Source organism: Python bivittatus, unplaced genomic scaffold (assembly GCF_059951505.1).
Source record: "Python bivittatus isolate LINGU-HERP-01145 unplaced genomic scaffold, Pbiv_v1 ctg000160_np1212, whole genome shotgun sequence".
Classification (NCBI taxonomy): domain Eukaryota; kingdom Metazoa; phylum Chordata; class Lepidosauria; order Squamata; family Pythonidae; genus Python; species Python bivittatus.
The window spans coordinates 6739832-6755715 of NW_028277076.1; the positions used below are offsets into that span (position 1 = coordinate 6739832).

General features: G+C 45.9%; 1 protein-coding gene across 1 annotated transcript in view; it reads left to right on the forward strand.

Moving 5' to 3' along the window:
* AK8 (adenylate kinase 8) overlaps positions 1-15884 on the forward strand; it is a 61073-nt gene that overhangs the window by 11391 nt on the left and 33798 nt on the right. The window contains exons 5-9 of the mRNA XM_007425206.3: positions 5070-5138; positions 10551-10632; positions 11357-11428; positions 11648-11848; positions 14252-14383. Of these exons, the coding sequence (XP_007425268.2) occupies positions 5070-5138; positions 10551-10632; positions 11357-11428; positions 11648-11848; positions 14252-14383 (556 nt within the window). The remainder of the gene's footprint in view (positions 1-5069; positions 5139-10550; positions 10633-11356; positions 11429-11647; positions 11849-14251; positions 14384-15884) is intronic.

Consider the following 15884-nt stretch of genomic DNA (forward strand, 5'->3'; position numbering starts at 1 on the left):
GGTCTGCCAAGACCCTGCGAGTTTAAAGGGGGTAATTGTTGGGAAAGTGAGCTGCAAATAATAGGGCTTGATGGATCCACGTGTAGGTTCCCCCCCCCCCAATTATTTCAATTAATTATGCATGGTTATTTGAAGAGGGGAGCGAAAAGGGCTGGGGAGGGGAGCCATCACGCTTCCCAACTCCTGGGGTCATGTCTGAATCCGACAGGAGCGTTTTCCGTCTTGGAATGCTCCCTACCAACCCACAGGAGGTGTAGACACACAACTGCCCTGGATCCTAACAAGCCATCCGTGGCAGCAAGGGAGCGCTGGGATTTTACGCAGGCAAATTAGCAAGGTAGAAAGGAAAGAGAGACGCAGAAGCCCAGGGCCCGCTTGGTAAAGTGAGGGAGTTTCCTGTATGAGCAGTGTGGAATTAAAACAGGTCCTCCCCTTCTTCTCATGGTAGAATGCAATTGCTTCTCTTTCCCCAGCCCTGAGGGTCCCTTGCCTGTCTCACCAGATTGGAGAGAGTAAGGTGGTGTAGGTCCCTTCCCTTAAATGTGACCATCTTGCAGGACGTGGCTTTTCCATGGCAGTCCCTACCTTGTGGAACCCCTTTCCCCTTGAAATCTGGCAGGCCCCACCCTCTTAACCTTCCCCAAAGCCATAAAAAAACCCTCTTCCCCCAAGTACTGGGGGAGAGTGAAGATGGGCTGGAAAACTCTGCTATTGGTTCCATCAAAGCAATTCAGTTGTGGCACCAGATGTCCTTGTTTCTGTTTTTAAGGTTTTCTACTTTTATTTTTTGGTACGATGTGGATTTTCTATAATTCTTGTGAGCCATCCAGAGCGGTGGTTCTCAGATAGGTGGCCATACAAGCCAATAAAATATTAATAAAATGAAATAAAATAGTTTCCGCCCTAGGGTTCTCAGATAAGAGTAATTCCCTCTCAGGTGATTGGTGGCAAGATCTTGGCTACCCAACCAAGTTTTGCAAGTTTCTAACTTTTGAGGACATTGTAGGAGGATTTCTGGTAATCAAAAATCAGGAGTCGGTTAGCCTCTTTACAGACTAACAAATTTAATTAAAAGGCATCGCAGTGTTATTAAAAGGCATAAACGTTCGTGAGCTGTCGCTCCCTTCTTTTAATAAGATGTGTTAATCTGGAAAAGGTGCCACCAGGCTGTTTCTGTTTTTTAACTGTCGAAGGAGAACCTGCGGAGCTAAAGAACTCATTTGCTCCTGCAATCAAACCCCCGTTTCCAAGAACAGAGAGAAAGTTGGGTTGTTGCTAGTACAACTTTTCCTGTTGGCTTGCTGGCTGCGCAGCTCCCTTGCTACTTCAGTCCTCGTGCCCCCTGATCTTGCCCCCTCTTTTTTATTCAGCTTGAACAAAAGCAACAATCTAGAGTGTTTTTCCAGAGCCAAAGATGGATTTTCATTCCATTCACAATAAAACCTCAATTGGTTTGGAGCGACACACACACACACACACACACACACACACACACACAAATGTTTGTGAGTAGGAAAAAAAATCCCCTTTGGTTTAATTACTCTCATTATTAGCATATTTCAGGCTAATCAGTGGTGCTTTCAAGGATGCCCTGTAGGGTTTCCTTGATTATTATAGGGTAGGACATGAAAGGCAAAGAGACCTGGCAAAAATCACGCAGCAGAGTGGGGAACGGCTAATGAAATCGACACGGCCGCTTTACACGTCTCTTTGGCTCAGCTGGCATCTGCAAAGAGCAGGTTTTCCCCAACTCAAGGCCCTTCAAACAAGTCCACAAACTCCAACTTTTGAACCTTGTGGGGCAGACACTTAAGCCTCAACTCCGGTTGCTGTCCGAGGTGCTAATGTGCTACTTGTGTTGGTAAAGACGGGCTAGAAAAGAAGATATCTGGGTCTTCTCTGTTTGGAGCGACCTGCCCATAGCTAGGCCAGACAAAGTTCCTCCCAATGATTTCTGTAACTCATTCCTTCAGTAGCAAATTTTGGAGAGATGCTGAGATTGGGTTTGTTTTTTTTTTTGTTTTTGGAGAGGAGCATAGGTTTTTGGCCCCCTCATCTTCTCAGAGATACCAACAGCTTTCCTGGAATTTTACATAGGGAGCAGACCCACCTGCCTGCCTTCAGCAAGCATTTTCTACCCTGCCCTAGATCAGATTGGAGGCAGAGGAAGGACCAAAGGAGCCCAAACCAGTGGGGGCTGGGTATAGCTTTGAGGAGAAGGAAGCAAAGCGGGAGGGGGCAAGAATGTCACCTTTCATCCTGGGAAAGGGAATACTACAGTGTAGAAAGGCTGGGCCAAGCTTTTTGATCTACCCCAACTCAACTCCCAAGGATTTGTTGGATTTCAGCTTCAAGATGCCTTGTTGTATTGAGGGCAGTGAGAGAAGGGTGGCAGTGTTCTTCCTTGCCAGTCCTGATTCCTGCACAGAATTGAAAGCAAGAACATCTTTCTACTTTGGGTCATATGCCATCCCCACCCCGCACCTGCCTGGGACATCTCTTCCTGCTCAGAGCCCTGACCGTTGCTTCCTGTGACAGATTCCCATCAACCTCTTCACATGGAAGGCAACCTTCCTTGTGGTCTTCCCTTTGGCCAAAAGGGTTGGAGAAGTTCAGGCCTTTTCTTTGAGAGAAGATATGTACATGTTGCTCCCGAACATGGTAGTATTAAGACTGGATCCCATTCCAAATCCAAGATAAACCCCAGATTTTCACAAGCAGAGGAGACTGGCCTCCCAAATCGTGAAGGCCCCCTTCAGCTTTCCTCAGGACCTTCACAACTGTCCCAGGTTCTTTCAGGCCCACGGTTTCTTCAGAGAGATTTTCTGAAACGTCCTCCTCTGGCCAGTTTAGGAGAAGGCCACCTCTCCTGCTGAAGAGAACTAGCCAGAGGCTGGGGTGGGGGGGACTTTCTCATTCTGAAAGAGCAGCTCTCTCCAGCTGTTCCTCCTTGTCTCCAGAAACCCCCTTGGTTGTTCTTTCTCATCAGTTGACGCTGGTCAAGCAGAGAGGATGAGAACACTCCGTTGAGCTGAAGGAGTTGAAGAGGAACGGGGAGGGGGGCTTAAATTGGATTCCGAAGCCTTTGCCGGGCAGACCCCCGGCCGTCCCATGATCTCTTGAAATGACACATCAAAGAAGGACGTGAGAGACTGGCTGTTTCTGAGAGCAGCGTGAGGCACCTTTGTAAAGTGACAGCCTCAAAGCTGCCGATGTTGGCTCCAGCCGCGAGAGGCTGCGGGAAGCTTTGACGCGCCGCCCGGCGGGACTCTCAGACTTCCAAGAAACACGGGCTGTTTCTTTCCCTTCGTGCTCTCCCTTTGCCTCTCTGAATGCCGTAGCTGCTTTGGAGCTGGCTTGGAGTCATTGGGGACCCAGGAGAAGGCCTAATTGGGTCATTTAGTCCATCCTTCACCTGTCTGCCAGGAATCTGCTCTCGGCAGGCTCGATCCTGGATGGCTCGCGTCCCGTCTCCTTTGAAGGAAAGCCGTCCCTGCTCCCTATTGTCAGACCAGAGCAGAAAAGTTTCCAAGAATGACCGTTGATACCGATCCGCCAACTGCTAATCTGGAGGAACTGCCTCGGCTTCCAGGAGTCCAGGCTGCGGGAAACGTTTCCATCTGAATTTCATTGTAAACCGCTTTGAGATTATTTTATTTTTTTTAGTGGGAAGCAGCATGGAACGTTTAAAAGAGAGAGAGAAAGAACTAATAAAGGAGTTCAAAGGAAGAAATAAAAAAAGGATTAAGGCTGAGACGGCAGAGAGTCTGTGCTTGTTGCTTGGTAAACCACTTGGATGTGTCCGTGAAATCATCGTTTAGCTCGGCTCCAAGGAAACTTGACTATTTTGCCCAACTGATGGAGAAGCCTTGCTCTGTTGATAGCCTTAGGCTGATCAGCTGAGTCTTTCAGCTGCATGTTGTACCTGATTTAATGTAGATGGGTCTCTTCTGACAAAAATGGCTGAAACTTGGGAGCCCGGCCCTCCCATCTTGTTGAAGCCGGATCGTACGAAAACTAGAGCAGTGGTGGCCAACCTATGACACGTGTGTCCAAGGTGACACGCCACGACGTTTTGGGCGACACGCCAGCGTTCACCAACACCCGACAACCACTATTTTCCCTGCTTGAGTTACCAAAGAAACTGAGTTTGTTTTCCTCGTATTTCATTTTTGTAATTATCTGACGTTTCTTTATAGAATATGTAGGATTGGACTGTATGTTTTTTTTTAAATAAGTGAATATGTAAAGAGTTGTTTCTCTTTTGTTCAGGATGGGGGGGCGGGGGTGTGACATGCCAGCAGAGTCAACTAAGGCATTTTCCGAATTTTTGGCATTCCGAGCCCAAAAGGTTCACCGTCACTGAACTAGAGCATGGGCCTGGAAATCCACTTGGTGCAGTTTAAAAAATAAAAACCAGCAAACCCAAATCTCTGGAAAATTGAGAAAACCCCACCCCTGGCGTTATCCCATCAACTGCGGTCTTTCCCTCTCTCAAAACGGTGCCCCCCGTTCATGGTTGGATGAAGGCCAACGGATGCCCTAAGCACAGACCAACTGTGGCTCCCTTTGATGCAAAGCAAAACTCTCACGCCACGAGATGGAAACAAATGTGATCTCTGACCACACCTTCAGACCAAAGTTTTAAACTTTAGTCACTCACCGTGCCAAAGGAAACTTTCTTTCTTTTTTTTAAACAATGCAGAATAAAGTCAAACAGGGCAGGTAAGGACAATTGCAAAAAATCCGCCCGAAGTCTAGTGTGGCAGTGATAGAGTTAAGGGCATAATAGCTAGGGGGGAAATCTGGGGTGCCCCCTTTCCCCTGGTGCCCCAAGCAAGGGCTTATTAACCCAGAGCTGCCCCGAGTTTGAAAACCTTGCCACTTCTAAAACGTTAAGGAGTTGAACTGGGGAAGTGTCAACTGTTTCCATGTGGGTTTTGTCCCATGTTTGCAACAGATTTTTAACCACCCATCCCTTTGAGTCTATTCTAATCAAGCATTAGCATTTGGTTTGGATCAAATTCTCTTTAACTCACCTGCTCTCTCTGTCTTTAACAATGATTTAGAGGATCCCTGAAGCTGTGTGGGCCAAACTGATTGAGGAACGCCTGAAGCTTGAAGACTGTCTCTGCAGCGTACGTATGACCCATAGCTTGCAAAGGTGGGGCTGGGGCGGTGGTGGAGTGGGGATAGGATTGAACTCACAAATATTAGCACAGGGAATTGTGGAATTATCAATACAGGTAATCCTCGACTTATGACCATAATATAGACCAGAAAATTCATCATTAAGTGGGCTGGTTGTTAAGCGAGGCATCACATGACCACACCCAATTTTATGACATTTGTGTGGCAGTCATTAAGCAAATCTCCATGATTGTGAAGTGAATCATGTGGTCATTAAGTGAATCATGTGGTCGCTAAGTGAATCATGTGGTCGCTAAGTGAATCATGTGGTTCCCCATTGACTTTCTTGGTTGGAAGCCTCCGGGGAAGATTGCAGATGGTGATCACGTGACCCTGGGATGCTGCAATCATCATAAATACATGCCAGTTGCCAAATGCCCAAATTTTGATCATGTGACCATGGGGATGCTGTGATGGTCATAAGTGCAAGGACTGGTTGTAAGTCACTTTTTTCCGTGCTGTTGTAACTTCGAAGGGTCGCTAAATGAATGGTGGTAAGTCAAGGACGACCTGTAGAGTGAAAAGAAGGGTGCAGTGACATGTGTGCCAAGCTGGCCCAGAAGTCAGTCGACTGCTTGAACAAAGCTTCAGTGTTTTATGCGAACTCTGAAAATGGGTTAATTCGTTAATCAGGTTAGGCCTGCTACGCAAACGCAGCCACGCTATGCTGATCAATAAGCCATGATTTGCAACCCAGCAGTTTTAAGTTTGCACAGCACGCTAAGCCCAAGCGAGAGAGGCTGTATTACGGCCTGAAGCGTGAATCTGAAGCGAATCTGGCCAGTGTGGTTTGTTCAACAAAACCTGGCTAAACCATGGCTTAGAGTGTGGGTGGGTGACTTGTGGCCCTTGAGTCTCTTGTTTGGGCCCCTGGAGTTTCCCCTATGATTGCACAGCAGAGTTTTCTGCCATTTGGAGGTAGGAAATGCGCGTGAGACCGAAATAGGCCAAACGCGGCCCCTGCCAAGGTCTGTCCTGTCACACAGAGGGGACATAGCAACATCGATTTGGTGGCCCTTAGCAATCTAAGAACAGCCATGAAGGTCTAGGGGGTATTTCATCCTTTGCCCGGGAAATCATCTCTGTAGATCCCCAGAGTTAGCTGCATAATTAGCGCCAAGTCTGTCCTCGGGTTAAATTAGCGGCCCCGGGTTAAATTTCAACCCAAGGGGACCCCCCCTCCCGCACTGTGGCTCTCCCTTTAGAACAGCAAAGTAGCTTAAAGGAGGAGGGCAAATCTTGCAGAGGGTGTAGGTTTCGCTCCTCGAGAGCCAGATTTACGGTATGTGGCTTGCCAGGCAGGTCGGTATATTATGCTGGAAGAAAAATGTCAATAGATTGTGTGAACTGGGCCTCCAGGCTACTGTACCTTCGCTCTTTGTTTTATTTCTCCTCGTGGTGCCATTCGACCGGCATTAATTGCCCGGCTTTCATCCCACCTATAGCCGGCGTGCCGGATTTCGTGTGCCGTTGTGTTGACGCGCTTGGGTTTATAGCTGTCACTCGGAACCTCTGAGGAGCGTGTTTTTATTGATCAATGGGGCTGCCAGGACCCTGGAGGGCTTGTTCCCCTAACACAAATGCCGTCAGAATCATGAGCGATCGCATCTGTGTGTGTGTCTTGCAACGCTCTGAGCCAAAGAACCACGAGCACCGAGCTCTACCGCTGGCAGCTCGCGGGGCAAGGGTTTCGGCATCGTTGCGCCTGACAGGTTATCCAAGAGGTCTTCCTCCTTCACGGGCGGATGCTGGACCGGCAGGGCAGCAGCCAAACTGATTTACGGACGCCAAGAAAACGGCGTAGCCAGAAGCCCCCTTTTGCCCAGGGAGCCGATTCCAAATAGGAGGCTACGCAGAATATGCGATATAGCTGAAAACTTTGAGGGAGGCAGCTGTGTCTCTGCGTGATTTGGGGGCCAACCCAGCCTTGCTTCCTAGCAGCTCCGTAATTCTGCAGAAGACCATTGCATCTGTCTTTGAACCTCTGCTCTGGGCAATTTTTCTTAGAAGAGGTGTCCAGATCAGAAACTCATGCAGAGATGAAAGGAATGGCTCCATTTAAGGGAAGAGACTCGGTCTTCCACGTTCTCATTCAGGAAAAAAGAAGTTTTTTGTGGCTTACCGTAAGGTATGAACCTAGCCAGTGATGGCTGATTCAACAAACCACCTCCAAACAAATCAAGGCCTAACGTCATCTCCAAGCCGATTCAGTGCATTTAATTGATTTTGACGGATACTTAGTCCCTCTGGAGATTTCTGGTTTGGATGAGAAAAGCAGGACATTCTTTGGAACGTGAGAAAATATACAAAGAAGTTCCTAGCTGCCCATACTTTATTTTTGAAATTTTGAGAATGAGAGTCAGGAGAAGCATGAAGGGAATGCACAGAATTGCCCAGGTTTTGTTTCTGCAAAAGATGCGGGGGGGGGGGGGATTGAATATAGTGGGGGCATGTTTCTGAGTTAATTCAAGAGTCCTTCTGGTTTTGGATGCTAAGTGGAGGGTTTATTCTCCTCTTCCCCAAGAAGTCAACTCAACACTTCTCATTAGACTGGCAGTACCGTTCCTGCTTGATGGGGCGCAATCAGGGCTGACCCGTTTCAAGGTGGATCAAAGGAGGAAGGAAGAGGGACTGGGGAAAGAGCGTTACCCATCTTTAATTCCGTTGACGCGCGGCAGAGTGACCTGCCAAACAGCTGGGTTCATTTGCTAGGAAGGAAACTCCCATCCCATGATTTTCTCCAGGAGCAAGTTTTGAGTCTGAAGATCGTGTTAATTAGACTTTAATGGCAGCCCATGGGGGAACAGAGATCAATATGTAACTTGGATTGCCTTCTTCCACGCTGCAGCGTTGTTCTGTCTCTCCCCCCCACTTCCTCTTCTTCTTTATCCTCCTTTCCTTCCTCCTTTCCTTCTTCCCCCCCATCTCTGACATCTGTTTGGAGCTTGTCCCTCCTGTGATATCCCTCTACCCGCAGCTGTTTCAGACCTCCGGCTCTGCGCCAGGCGGCAGCGGGGGCGGCGGGGAGTGCCCTGAGCATAGCGCCCGTTTGATGTGTGATAAAACAGAACCGAGCCGCTGGGGGCTTGGCAAAAGGAACCCGGCGGAATATCAATCACCCTGCGCCAAGCCGAGCTGCACCTTCACGGTGGACGAGACGTTTCACTGAAGTGTCAAGCCGGTGGATAATGTATTCTAATGAGGGGTTGGCTGGGCTTTTGGAACGGAAAACCTTTGTGAGACGGGGGGGAGGGAGAGAATGACCCATATATCTGTTTTAGAGGGGCTTATTTATAATGCATTAGCCCTGCACTTTGAAATAGGCTTAATTACAGACAACTTGTTTGTCAAGCTACCTTCTACTCCCCCCATCTCTCTCTCTCTCTCTCTCTCTTTTTTTCCTCTTCTGGTGCTGTGATTGCATGACTGCAAAGCCAGACGCTCTTAAAGTGGAGCAGCATGTCTCAGTTGTAAATGGAGTGCCTGTGTTGTGATCTTCAGGCGAAGCATTGCTGGATTGGTCTACATCCTTGCAACCGAGCATCGTGCTTCCAGCAACAGTCCGTTGCTGGATGCTCTCCAGCATTCTTAACGCATCCACATGTACAGGTTATACGTATGAGTAGGACCTGCAACTAGGACCTGCAGTGAAATGTTGCAGCATGCTGCTAATTGGCCTACAGGTAGTCCTCGCTTAGCGACTGCCTCATTTAGTGATTGTTCGCAGTTACAACAGTGGTGAAAAAGTAGCTTTGCGGCCAGTCCTTGCATTTACGACCTTTGCAGGTCAGTAAAGCAAAGGAAAGCTGAAGTAAGGTCATAAAATCGTGATGTTTCACTTAGCGACCGCTTTGCTTAACGACCGAGTTGCCAGTCCCAATTGTGGTCGCTAAACAAGGACTACCTGTATTCCATCCCCTTCTGGATCTTTGTCCTTGTCTTTGCCCAAAGGGTCCTTGTCTGACTATGTTTGCAAGTCCTTATTGGACTATTTCTCCCCCTCAAATCATTTTTGAGCTTCTGCAAACTTCAAAGTTCCCCCAAGCCTGCTGTTACCACTGTGGGTTGTGCCCTTAGGGATATCTTAACAGCATTCCAAAATAGGAAGCTATAAAGCTGCTTTTGATTGTTCCTATCCTCCCTTCTTTTTCTCTTTTCAAATCCTTTCTGGAAGGCATCTGAATTAGGCCACCGTTATATTTTATTTCATAAGTTACATGGAGCGTGAAGAGTTACACATAAAGACCTCTTGCACATATACCCACATTGGAATGATCTTAATACGCTTTGCTTCAACACGGTGAGATATAGCTGTACTAATACTTGCAAAGTAGCTGAGAAGGAGTCTGAGACCGGTGGGGGAAGGAGCCTGACAAATTCTACTTGGGGAACTTTTTATGGTGAATTTCAGAGCGAGGACTTCCAACTGTAGTTAGAGATAGGTCATTACTTCTATCTAGCCAAACTTTGCCTGGTCTGCCCAGGCAGAGTGAAGTTTTCCCCCAGCCCTCTTCTATAAGAACTTTCCTAGGAAAATGCCTTCAGGTAGGGTGGAAGTGCCATGCACTTCTTGAAATCAGGAGTGGGGAGTGAAAAGCCATTGTGATCACTGGGAAAAGTAGAAGATAGGATTGGAAAGCAAGTGTAAATCAGGATTGAAGAACTTCCTGAAGAACTAGAATTGTTCACACCAGAATGTGAAGTTCATCATGCCAGCAGGTTCCACAGAGGCAGGAAGTTCTTTTATGCTTCCAATTTGCCTGGCTGTCCAGATGGATGGACTCTACCCTGGTAGGTAGTGTCACCCAGAAGGGTTGAAATAGTACTCATGCGGTTTGCCAACTTGGGTAGTGGTGAACGTTCCATGATGGATACCAGGGATTATTGGACTTGGCATCTTGTATTCCAACTAGGGTGAAGCTGACACTTAAAGCCATGTGTTGAAGTCTCTGCCGTGCATGCAGGGTTTTCTGATGGTTCTATTATCTATCTATCTATCTATCTATCTATCTATCTATCTATCTATCTATCTATCTATCTATCTATCTATCATCCATCCATCTGAGAGACCAGACTTTTGAGTAGTGGGATTCCTCATACTGTTGGCCGCTAGTCTTCTGTTGTGGCAGAGAGAACCTCTAAGCACCTGAAATAATCTCATGCTGTAGGTTAACAGAGCATCTTCAGCAGACTCATCCATTGGGTCTGTGCTTAGCTTCCATCTGTATGATTTAGCTAGGCACCAAGTTTTTCTCTTTTGAAAACAGGAAGCCCTCCATCGTCCTCTACTATGTTTTCCATTCATGTCTTGCAGATGCTCTTTAGTGTGATAGATTAATTTTATACATCTTATCCCTCAGGGTTGGATTCTTGAAGGGCTTCCTGACACCCGAGAACTCGCCAGGTCCTTGCAAGTGATGGGCATCATTCCTAGACATGTCGGTATGGAGTGGCCTGATCAAATTTTCTTTTAATGCTTTCTATTTCGTATCCAGTTCCAGAGATATCAGAGGGAGGAAGTTTCAAGAAGGTTCCTTTTGGGCAGACAACCAAGAATCTATTTACACTTTCACGATGAACTGATTTAATATTGCAAAAACCTGATTGGATCCCAGTGTATCTGGTAACTAGGGTTGAGCCCTGAGAAAAGGTAGAGTAAAAGATGCCATTAAGTGGAGTTTGACCGCTAGTGTAGAGTAAGCCATAACATTTTATTGGCAATGGTGTAGAAGAGATTTGCCTCTGCCTTCTTTCAGCATGTTTTCTCAACTTCCCCATGTAGCCTTGAGATACTCTAGGGTCTCCTACCTGAATACTAACTGAGGCCAACCGTGTTTAGCTTCTGAGGCCAGACAAGGAGTGAGTAGGCATAACACCCACCTAGTAAAAGGGCTGGTGGGGGAGGTTCTCATTTTGCCTTTCTCCCACTACTTTCCCTTCTTCCCAACCAAAGCTTTGGAGTAACTGTAACAGTTCTCCCATTTCTAGCAGCAAAACCCCAAACAGTTGCAAAATAAATCTTAAAGTAGGTTTCACCCTGCCCGAGACAAGACAAAGGAGAACCTCAACGGGATTGGATCTGAACGAAGAACTCACCCCAAAGTTTAGGGAAAAAAACCATTTTTAGGCCTGCCTTAGTAACGTTTTCCTTGATTATTTTTTCCAGTGATGCTCTACGCTCCCGACATTATGCTGATCGAGCGGAATCTAGGGAAGAGAGTGGATGAAGTCACAGGAGGTACATCTTGATGCGTGTGGGTTTCGTTGTTGATGTTGTTGATGTTCTGCAAAGGTGGGAAAACGGAAACCAGCAATGGTGAACGAAAAACTTTGATCTTTGGGGCAGAGCTCTGCAATCTTTTCTTGGAAACAATCATGTTTCAGCCTGCTCCCTGTCAGATGTATTTCAGAGCAAGGAATTTAAGTCGAGTCTAACTCATGCATGGTCTTATCCCAGAGGTGTATCATACGACTTTTGATTGGCCCACTGATGAGAACATACGTTGGCGTTTGAAGGCACCTGAAGACATATCTGAAAAAGAGACCTCACAGAGGTTGCTGGAATATCATCGAAACCTTCCAGGAATAGTCCAGTCCTTTGGGAAATCCATCAAGTTAATCAATGCAGACCAGCCGTGTGCGGATGTCTTCTGGCAAGGTAGGAACAGGTGGGGGGCACCTTCATGTATGAATCATCTTTAAAAGACTGCATTGGGATGGAATGGTATTAATCAATTAAACCTGGTCCTGTGAGTCAAAGAACATTTTGGTATCCTTACAGGGAACATTCTCTCATTCACTTTGGTCTGTTGTCTTAGCTTTGAACATTGCTCGTTACTTTTGTTTCGGCTCTTAAGTATTAAAACGGAGAAGTCACTTGCTCTGAAATCTGCTTTTTTAAAATAATTGCTCCATTCCCAACTGTCTGCTGCTGATAGCCTCTTTATATAACTTCACTCCGTGTTTTCGCATTTTGAAAAAGGCCTCTCAATAATTTCAAGGCCCCTATTTTTAAAGTAAACAAGCCAGAAGTTTATATTCGGAATTTACAAATTAATTACCTCTAAATTACTTAATTAAATTTAAAAGTTCACATCATCATTCATAAACAATTCATGCCTTGGATTGCAAATGCGTGTGCACCGTCTGAATATTAATTATTATTAATTAATAATGCAGTAAGAGAAATTGAAAATTGGAATTAAAAAAAAAATCCTCCCTCTTTCTTTTTCAGTTGATGCAACAAGCCGCTAGATTCATTCTTTCTTTTTTTTAAAGAATAATTAGATGTGGAGTCTGGGGGATCATTACTCCTAATTAACTTGGTTATTTACTGCAAATTAAGCATCATTTGTAAGCAGGCTGGTTAGCCTGATATGTTTGTATCTTGGATATGCCGGCTTGGGGAGAAAAGAGATAAGCTGGGTCTGGTTAGCTGATATTTACTCGGGGATCAACTTGTGCTAACAAACTGTCAGCAACTTGGCATCAGGATCTGGAGGATCTGTAAGTGTGAAAACATCAGCAGGTTTATTTAACCAGTAAGGGATGCAGTGTGTAAACAGTCCCAGGGACAAGTTGATCCCCAAGTAAAGTTGATCCCCAATTACAGTTGATTCCCAATTACAGAGATCAACCTCAAGTTGATCCCCAATTACAGAGATACTCCATGCAAGTGGAGGGAACGTGTTCCTGATATGTATCAGCTTGCCTTCATGCCCTACTATGCCCTACTAGGCTCCCACCCCTGCCTCACTGTCCTGCTGCAAGCCTTGAGCATCCTGTTGACTTGCAGCAATGATTTTAGGCCCACCAGGGTCCTGATGCCGGAGATCATCCACTAAATGGGTGCACAGTGATTGACTGGGCCCATCACAGCTGCCATTTTGTGGTTCTGATGCTGGGGAAGGTGGAAGGAAAGAGAAGAAGAGGACAACTAGCAGCAAGGTGGATGGACTCAATTACAGCGGTAATGGGGGCACTGTTGGAAGGACCAGGTTCATGACAGATCATCATGGAGAAAATGTATCTATGAGGTCACTAGGAATCGACAGTGCCTTGATGGCACATGATCAATGAGTCACCCAATTAGTGCCCCTGGAAACCATTTTGAGGGACAAACTCCCCAATGGATCCCAGCCGTGAACGGTTGCTACCCTCTGCTTTAGAGTAGTTTGCCAATTCTCTCTTTACAAGGCAGTGAAAGAATGCTCCTGCCAAATACCCTCCCTCTGGGGCACCCCTGTTGTACAGTGCTTCCCTGGACAAGGTAGCCCTTTTATCATCTGCATGAATTCAGGGAAAAAACAAGCTAAGAGCACTCCAAGAGAGGTCCACTCGGTATTAATTTCAGGGGAATTTACTCTTACGTAGTGTCAGCCCTCTGTAGTGGGCCAGGTCAGGAAACAGATGTCACAAGAACTACTGGAACTTTCCTTTATTCTTAAAGGGTATAATAATGTCAGAATCTTAAAAGACTGAGAAGGATTCTCTCTTCCTCTTATACCTAAGAGGATGAACATGGGGAAATCTTGAGTTTCTTTCTCACTTCCTCCTCTTTTCCAGGACGAAGTTAGTGCTTAATGAATGGCCACTGAGTTTCTTCTTCAAGGTGATCTCCATACTCCGTAAATATGCATAGGGCCATTATTTTTTAATTATGGAACTGTAAATCTGGGCTGCCAAACTCATTAAACTAAGCTTCAGTTGAGGTGGAAGTCCAAGTCTTGTGTGAACCAGGACATCAAGACCTGGTATATTTGTTGTGGGAATGCCTGTTGGATCAATGTAAGAATTATCTGCTGTTAACATGGTTTGAGGCTTTGCATGTTGGATGACCTCTATGAAATGGGACCTAGTAGAAAGGAAAAAACAATTTGTAATTCTGTTTATGCCACTCTGAGAACGAATTACAATTCCAGATTTGAAGGAGGGTTCAATGTGATGTTCTCTCTAGCCTCGTGAGAGGCAAGAGCTGTCCATGGGTTCAAAAATCACAGTGGAAAAACTTTGCACTTACGTTGTACTAGTGTCACGTTCTGCCTCTTTCTTTTTTTAATAGTTCTGTCACATGTCCGACTTCCACCTCGAACCCATGCCCCATTTTCACCCCGGATTATTCTTTGCGGACCTCCAGGATCTGGGAAAAGTCTGCAGGCATCCTTAATAGCCGAGAAATACGGCCTCATCAATGGTTTGTTCTCAATAAATATTCTTTGTTCCCTTGTGCATTCTTTCTTCAATAACCTTCTGGTGCCCCTTTAGCAGTGAAAACAAGTATTGGGAAATTTCTAACCTGAACCGAAAGGGTACCAAGATGATAAAGTCATCATCTGGTATCCTTTTGCCACTGGCAGGATTTCTTGTGTTATATACCATCAGAACATTTTCAATGATCTAAATTCTTTCCGGTGGTTTCCCCTTAGGTCATAATAAATCTTTGCCCCTTCGCATAACTCTCCTTTGCAAAAATCTGGAAAGTCACCTGCTAAATTAATGGAAAGAGGTAGGTATGTGTTTGTGTGAGAGAGATTCTTTTTGCTTGTTTTGAGCAAATCTTTTTCATGCACATGTATCGCACCAGGCAGCTTACGACAATTTAATATAACCTCTTGAAACTTCATTCCTCGTTGGCCAAATGAACTCTCTAAAACAGTTGAATGCAAACAGGAATAGACTCCATTGACAGTTTCCTATCTCAGACAGGATTTCATATTTATCCTGGGAAGCAAAAACCTGGCAAAAGGAAGAGATCTTTTTCTGAGCAAAGACCGACATGAAGGATGGGCCAGCCTCATGAGGCAGAGAGTTACACAGTTGGGTACAGCCATTGCAAAAGCCTTTTCTGTGATCAACCATCTGGGCTTCCTATTGCACACATCAATATAGAGTTTATTTTGAGAGCCAGTTTGGGGTAATGGTGAAGGTGCTGGACTAGAAAACCGGAGATTGTGGGAACTTGGCTGGGTGACCTTGGGTCCATCTCTCTCAGCCCAACCCTCCTTACAAGAAGATTATTGTGGGTAAAATAGGAGGCAGGAGAACTATATGCTCCACCCTCAGTTGCCCAAAATAAAGTTGAGATATCAATATCATCAACATCATCACGATCAACAGAAACCATGTCCAGCTTTTCGAAAAGAGCTGTAGCTTAGCACTAAGTATATCACCCACCTTCAGAAGATCTTGATTTCAGCCCTGGCCTCTCTTTCTTTCTCCTGAGCAGGCATGCAAAAGATTGCAAACACAACAGGGCGAGCCTATGTGTGCCCATGGGCTAGAAAACCCTATTCACCAAAGGAGGATTTGCTTCTGAGTAAACTTGCAGGGAGTGGGGCTTCACACGCTTGAGAGGATTGGATAAGATCCTTTGAGCCTCCTCTCAGAATTCCCCAGCCAGCATGCTTTAAGATGGGAGTTGAAGTCCATACATCTTAAAGTTGCCAAGTTTAAGAAACACTGCTCTAGAGTCTAAAAGAAACAGACTTTCTCCTGAATCTGGGACCCACGTTTAAAAATTTCATCCCAAAATAAAGAGAGGTGCGGCTTTTGAAAAATTAACTGCATGTCAGAACGTGAGTTGGAACGGGATGTGCAGATTAAAGAAGTTTCCTCTAAGCTAGGTGGCAGGACCTAACTGAGCTTGACTGAGTTTGAAAAGGCAACCACAGGCATCTGTTACAAGCCATGATGAT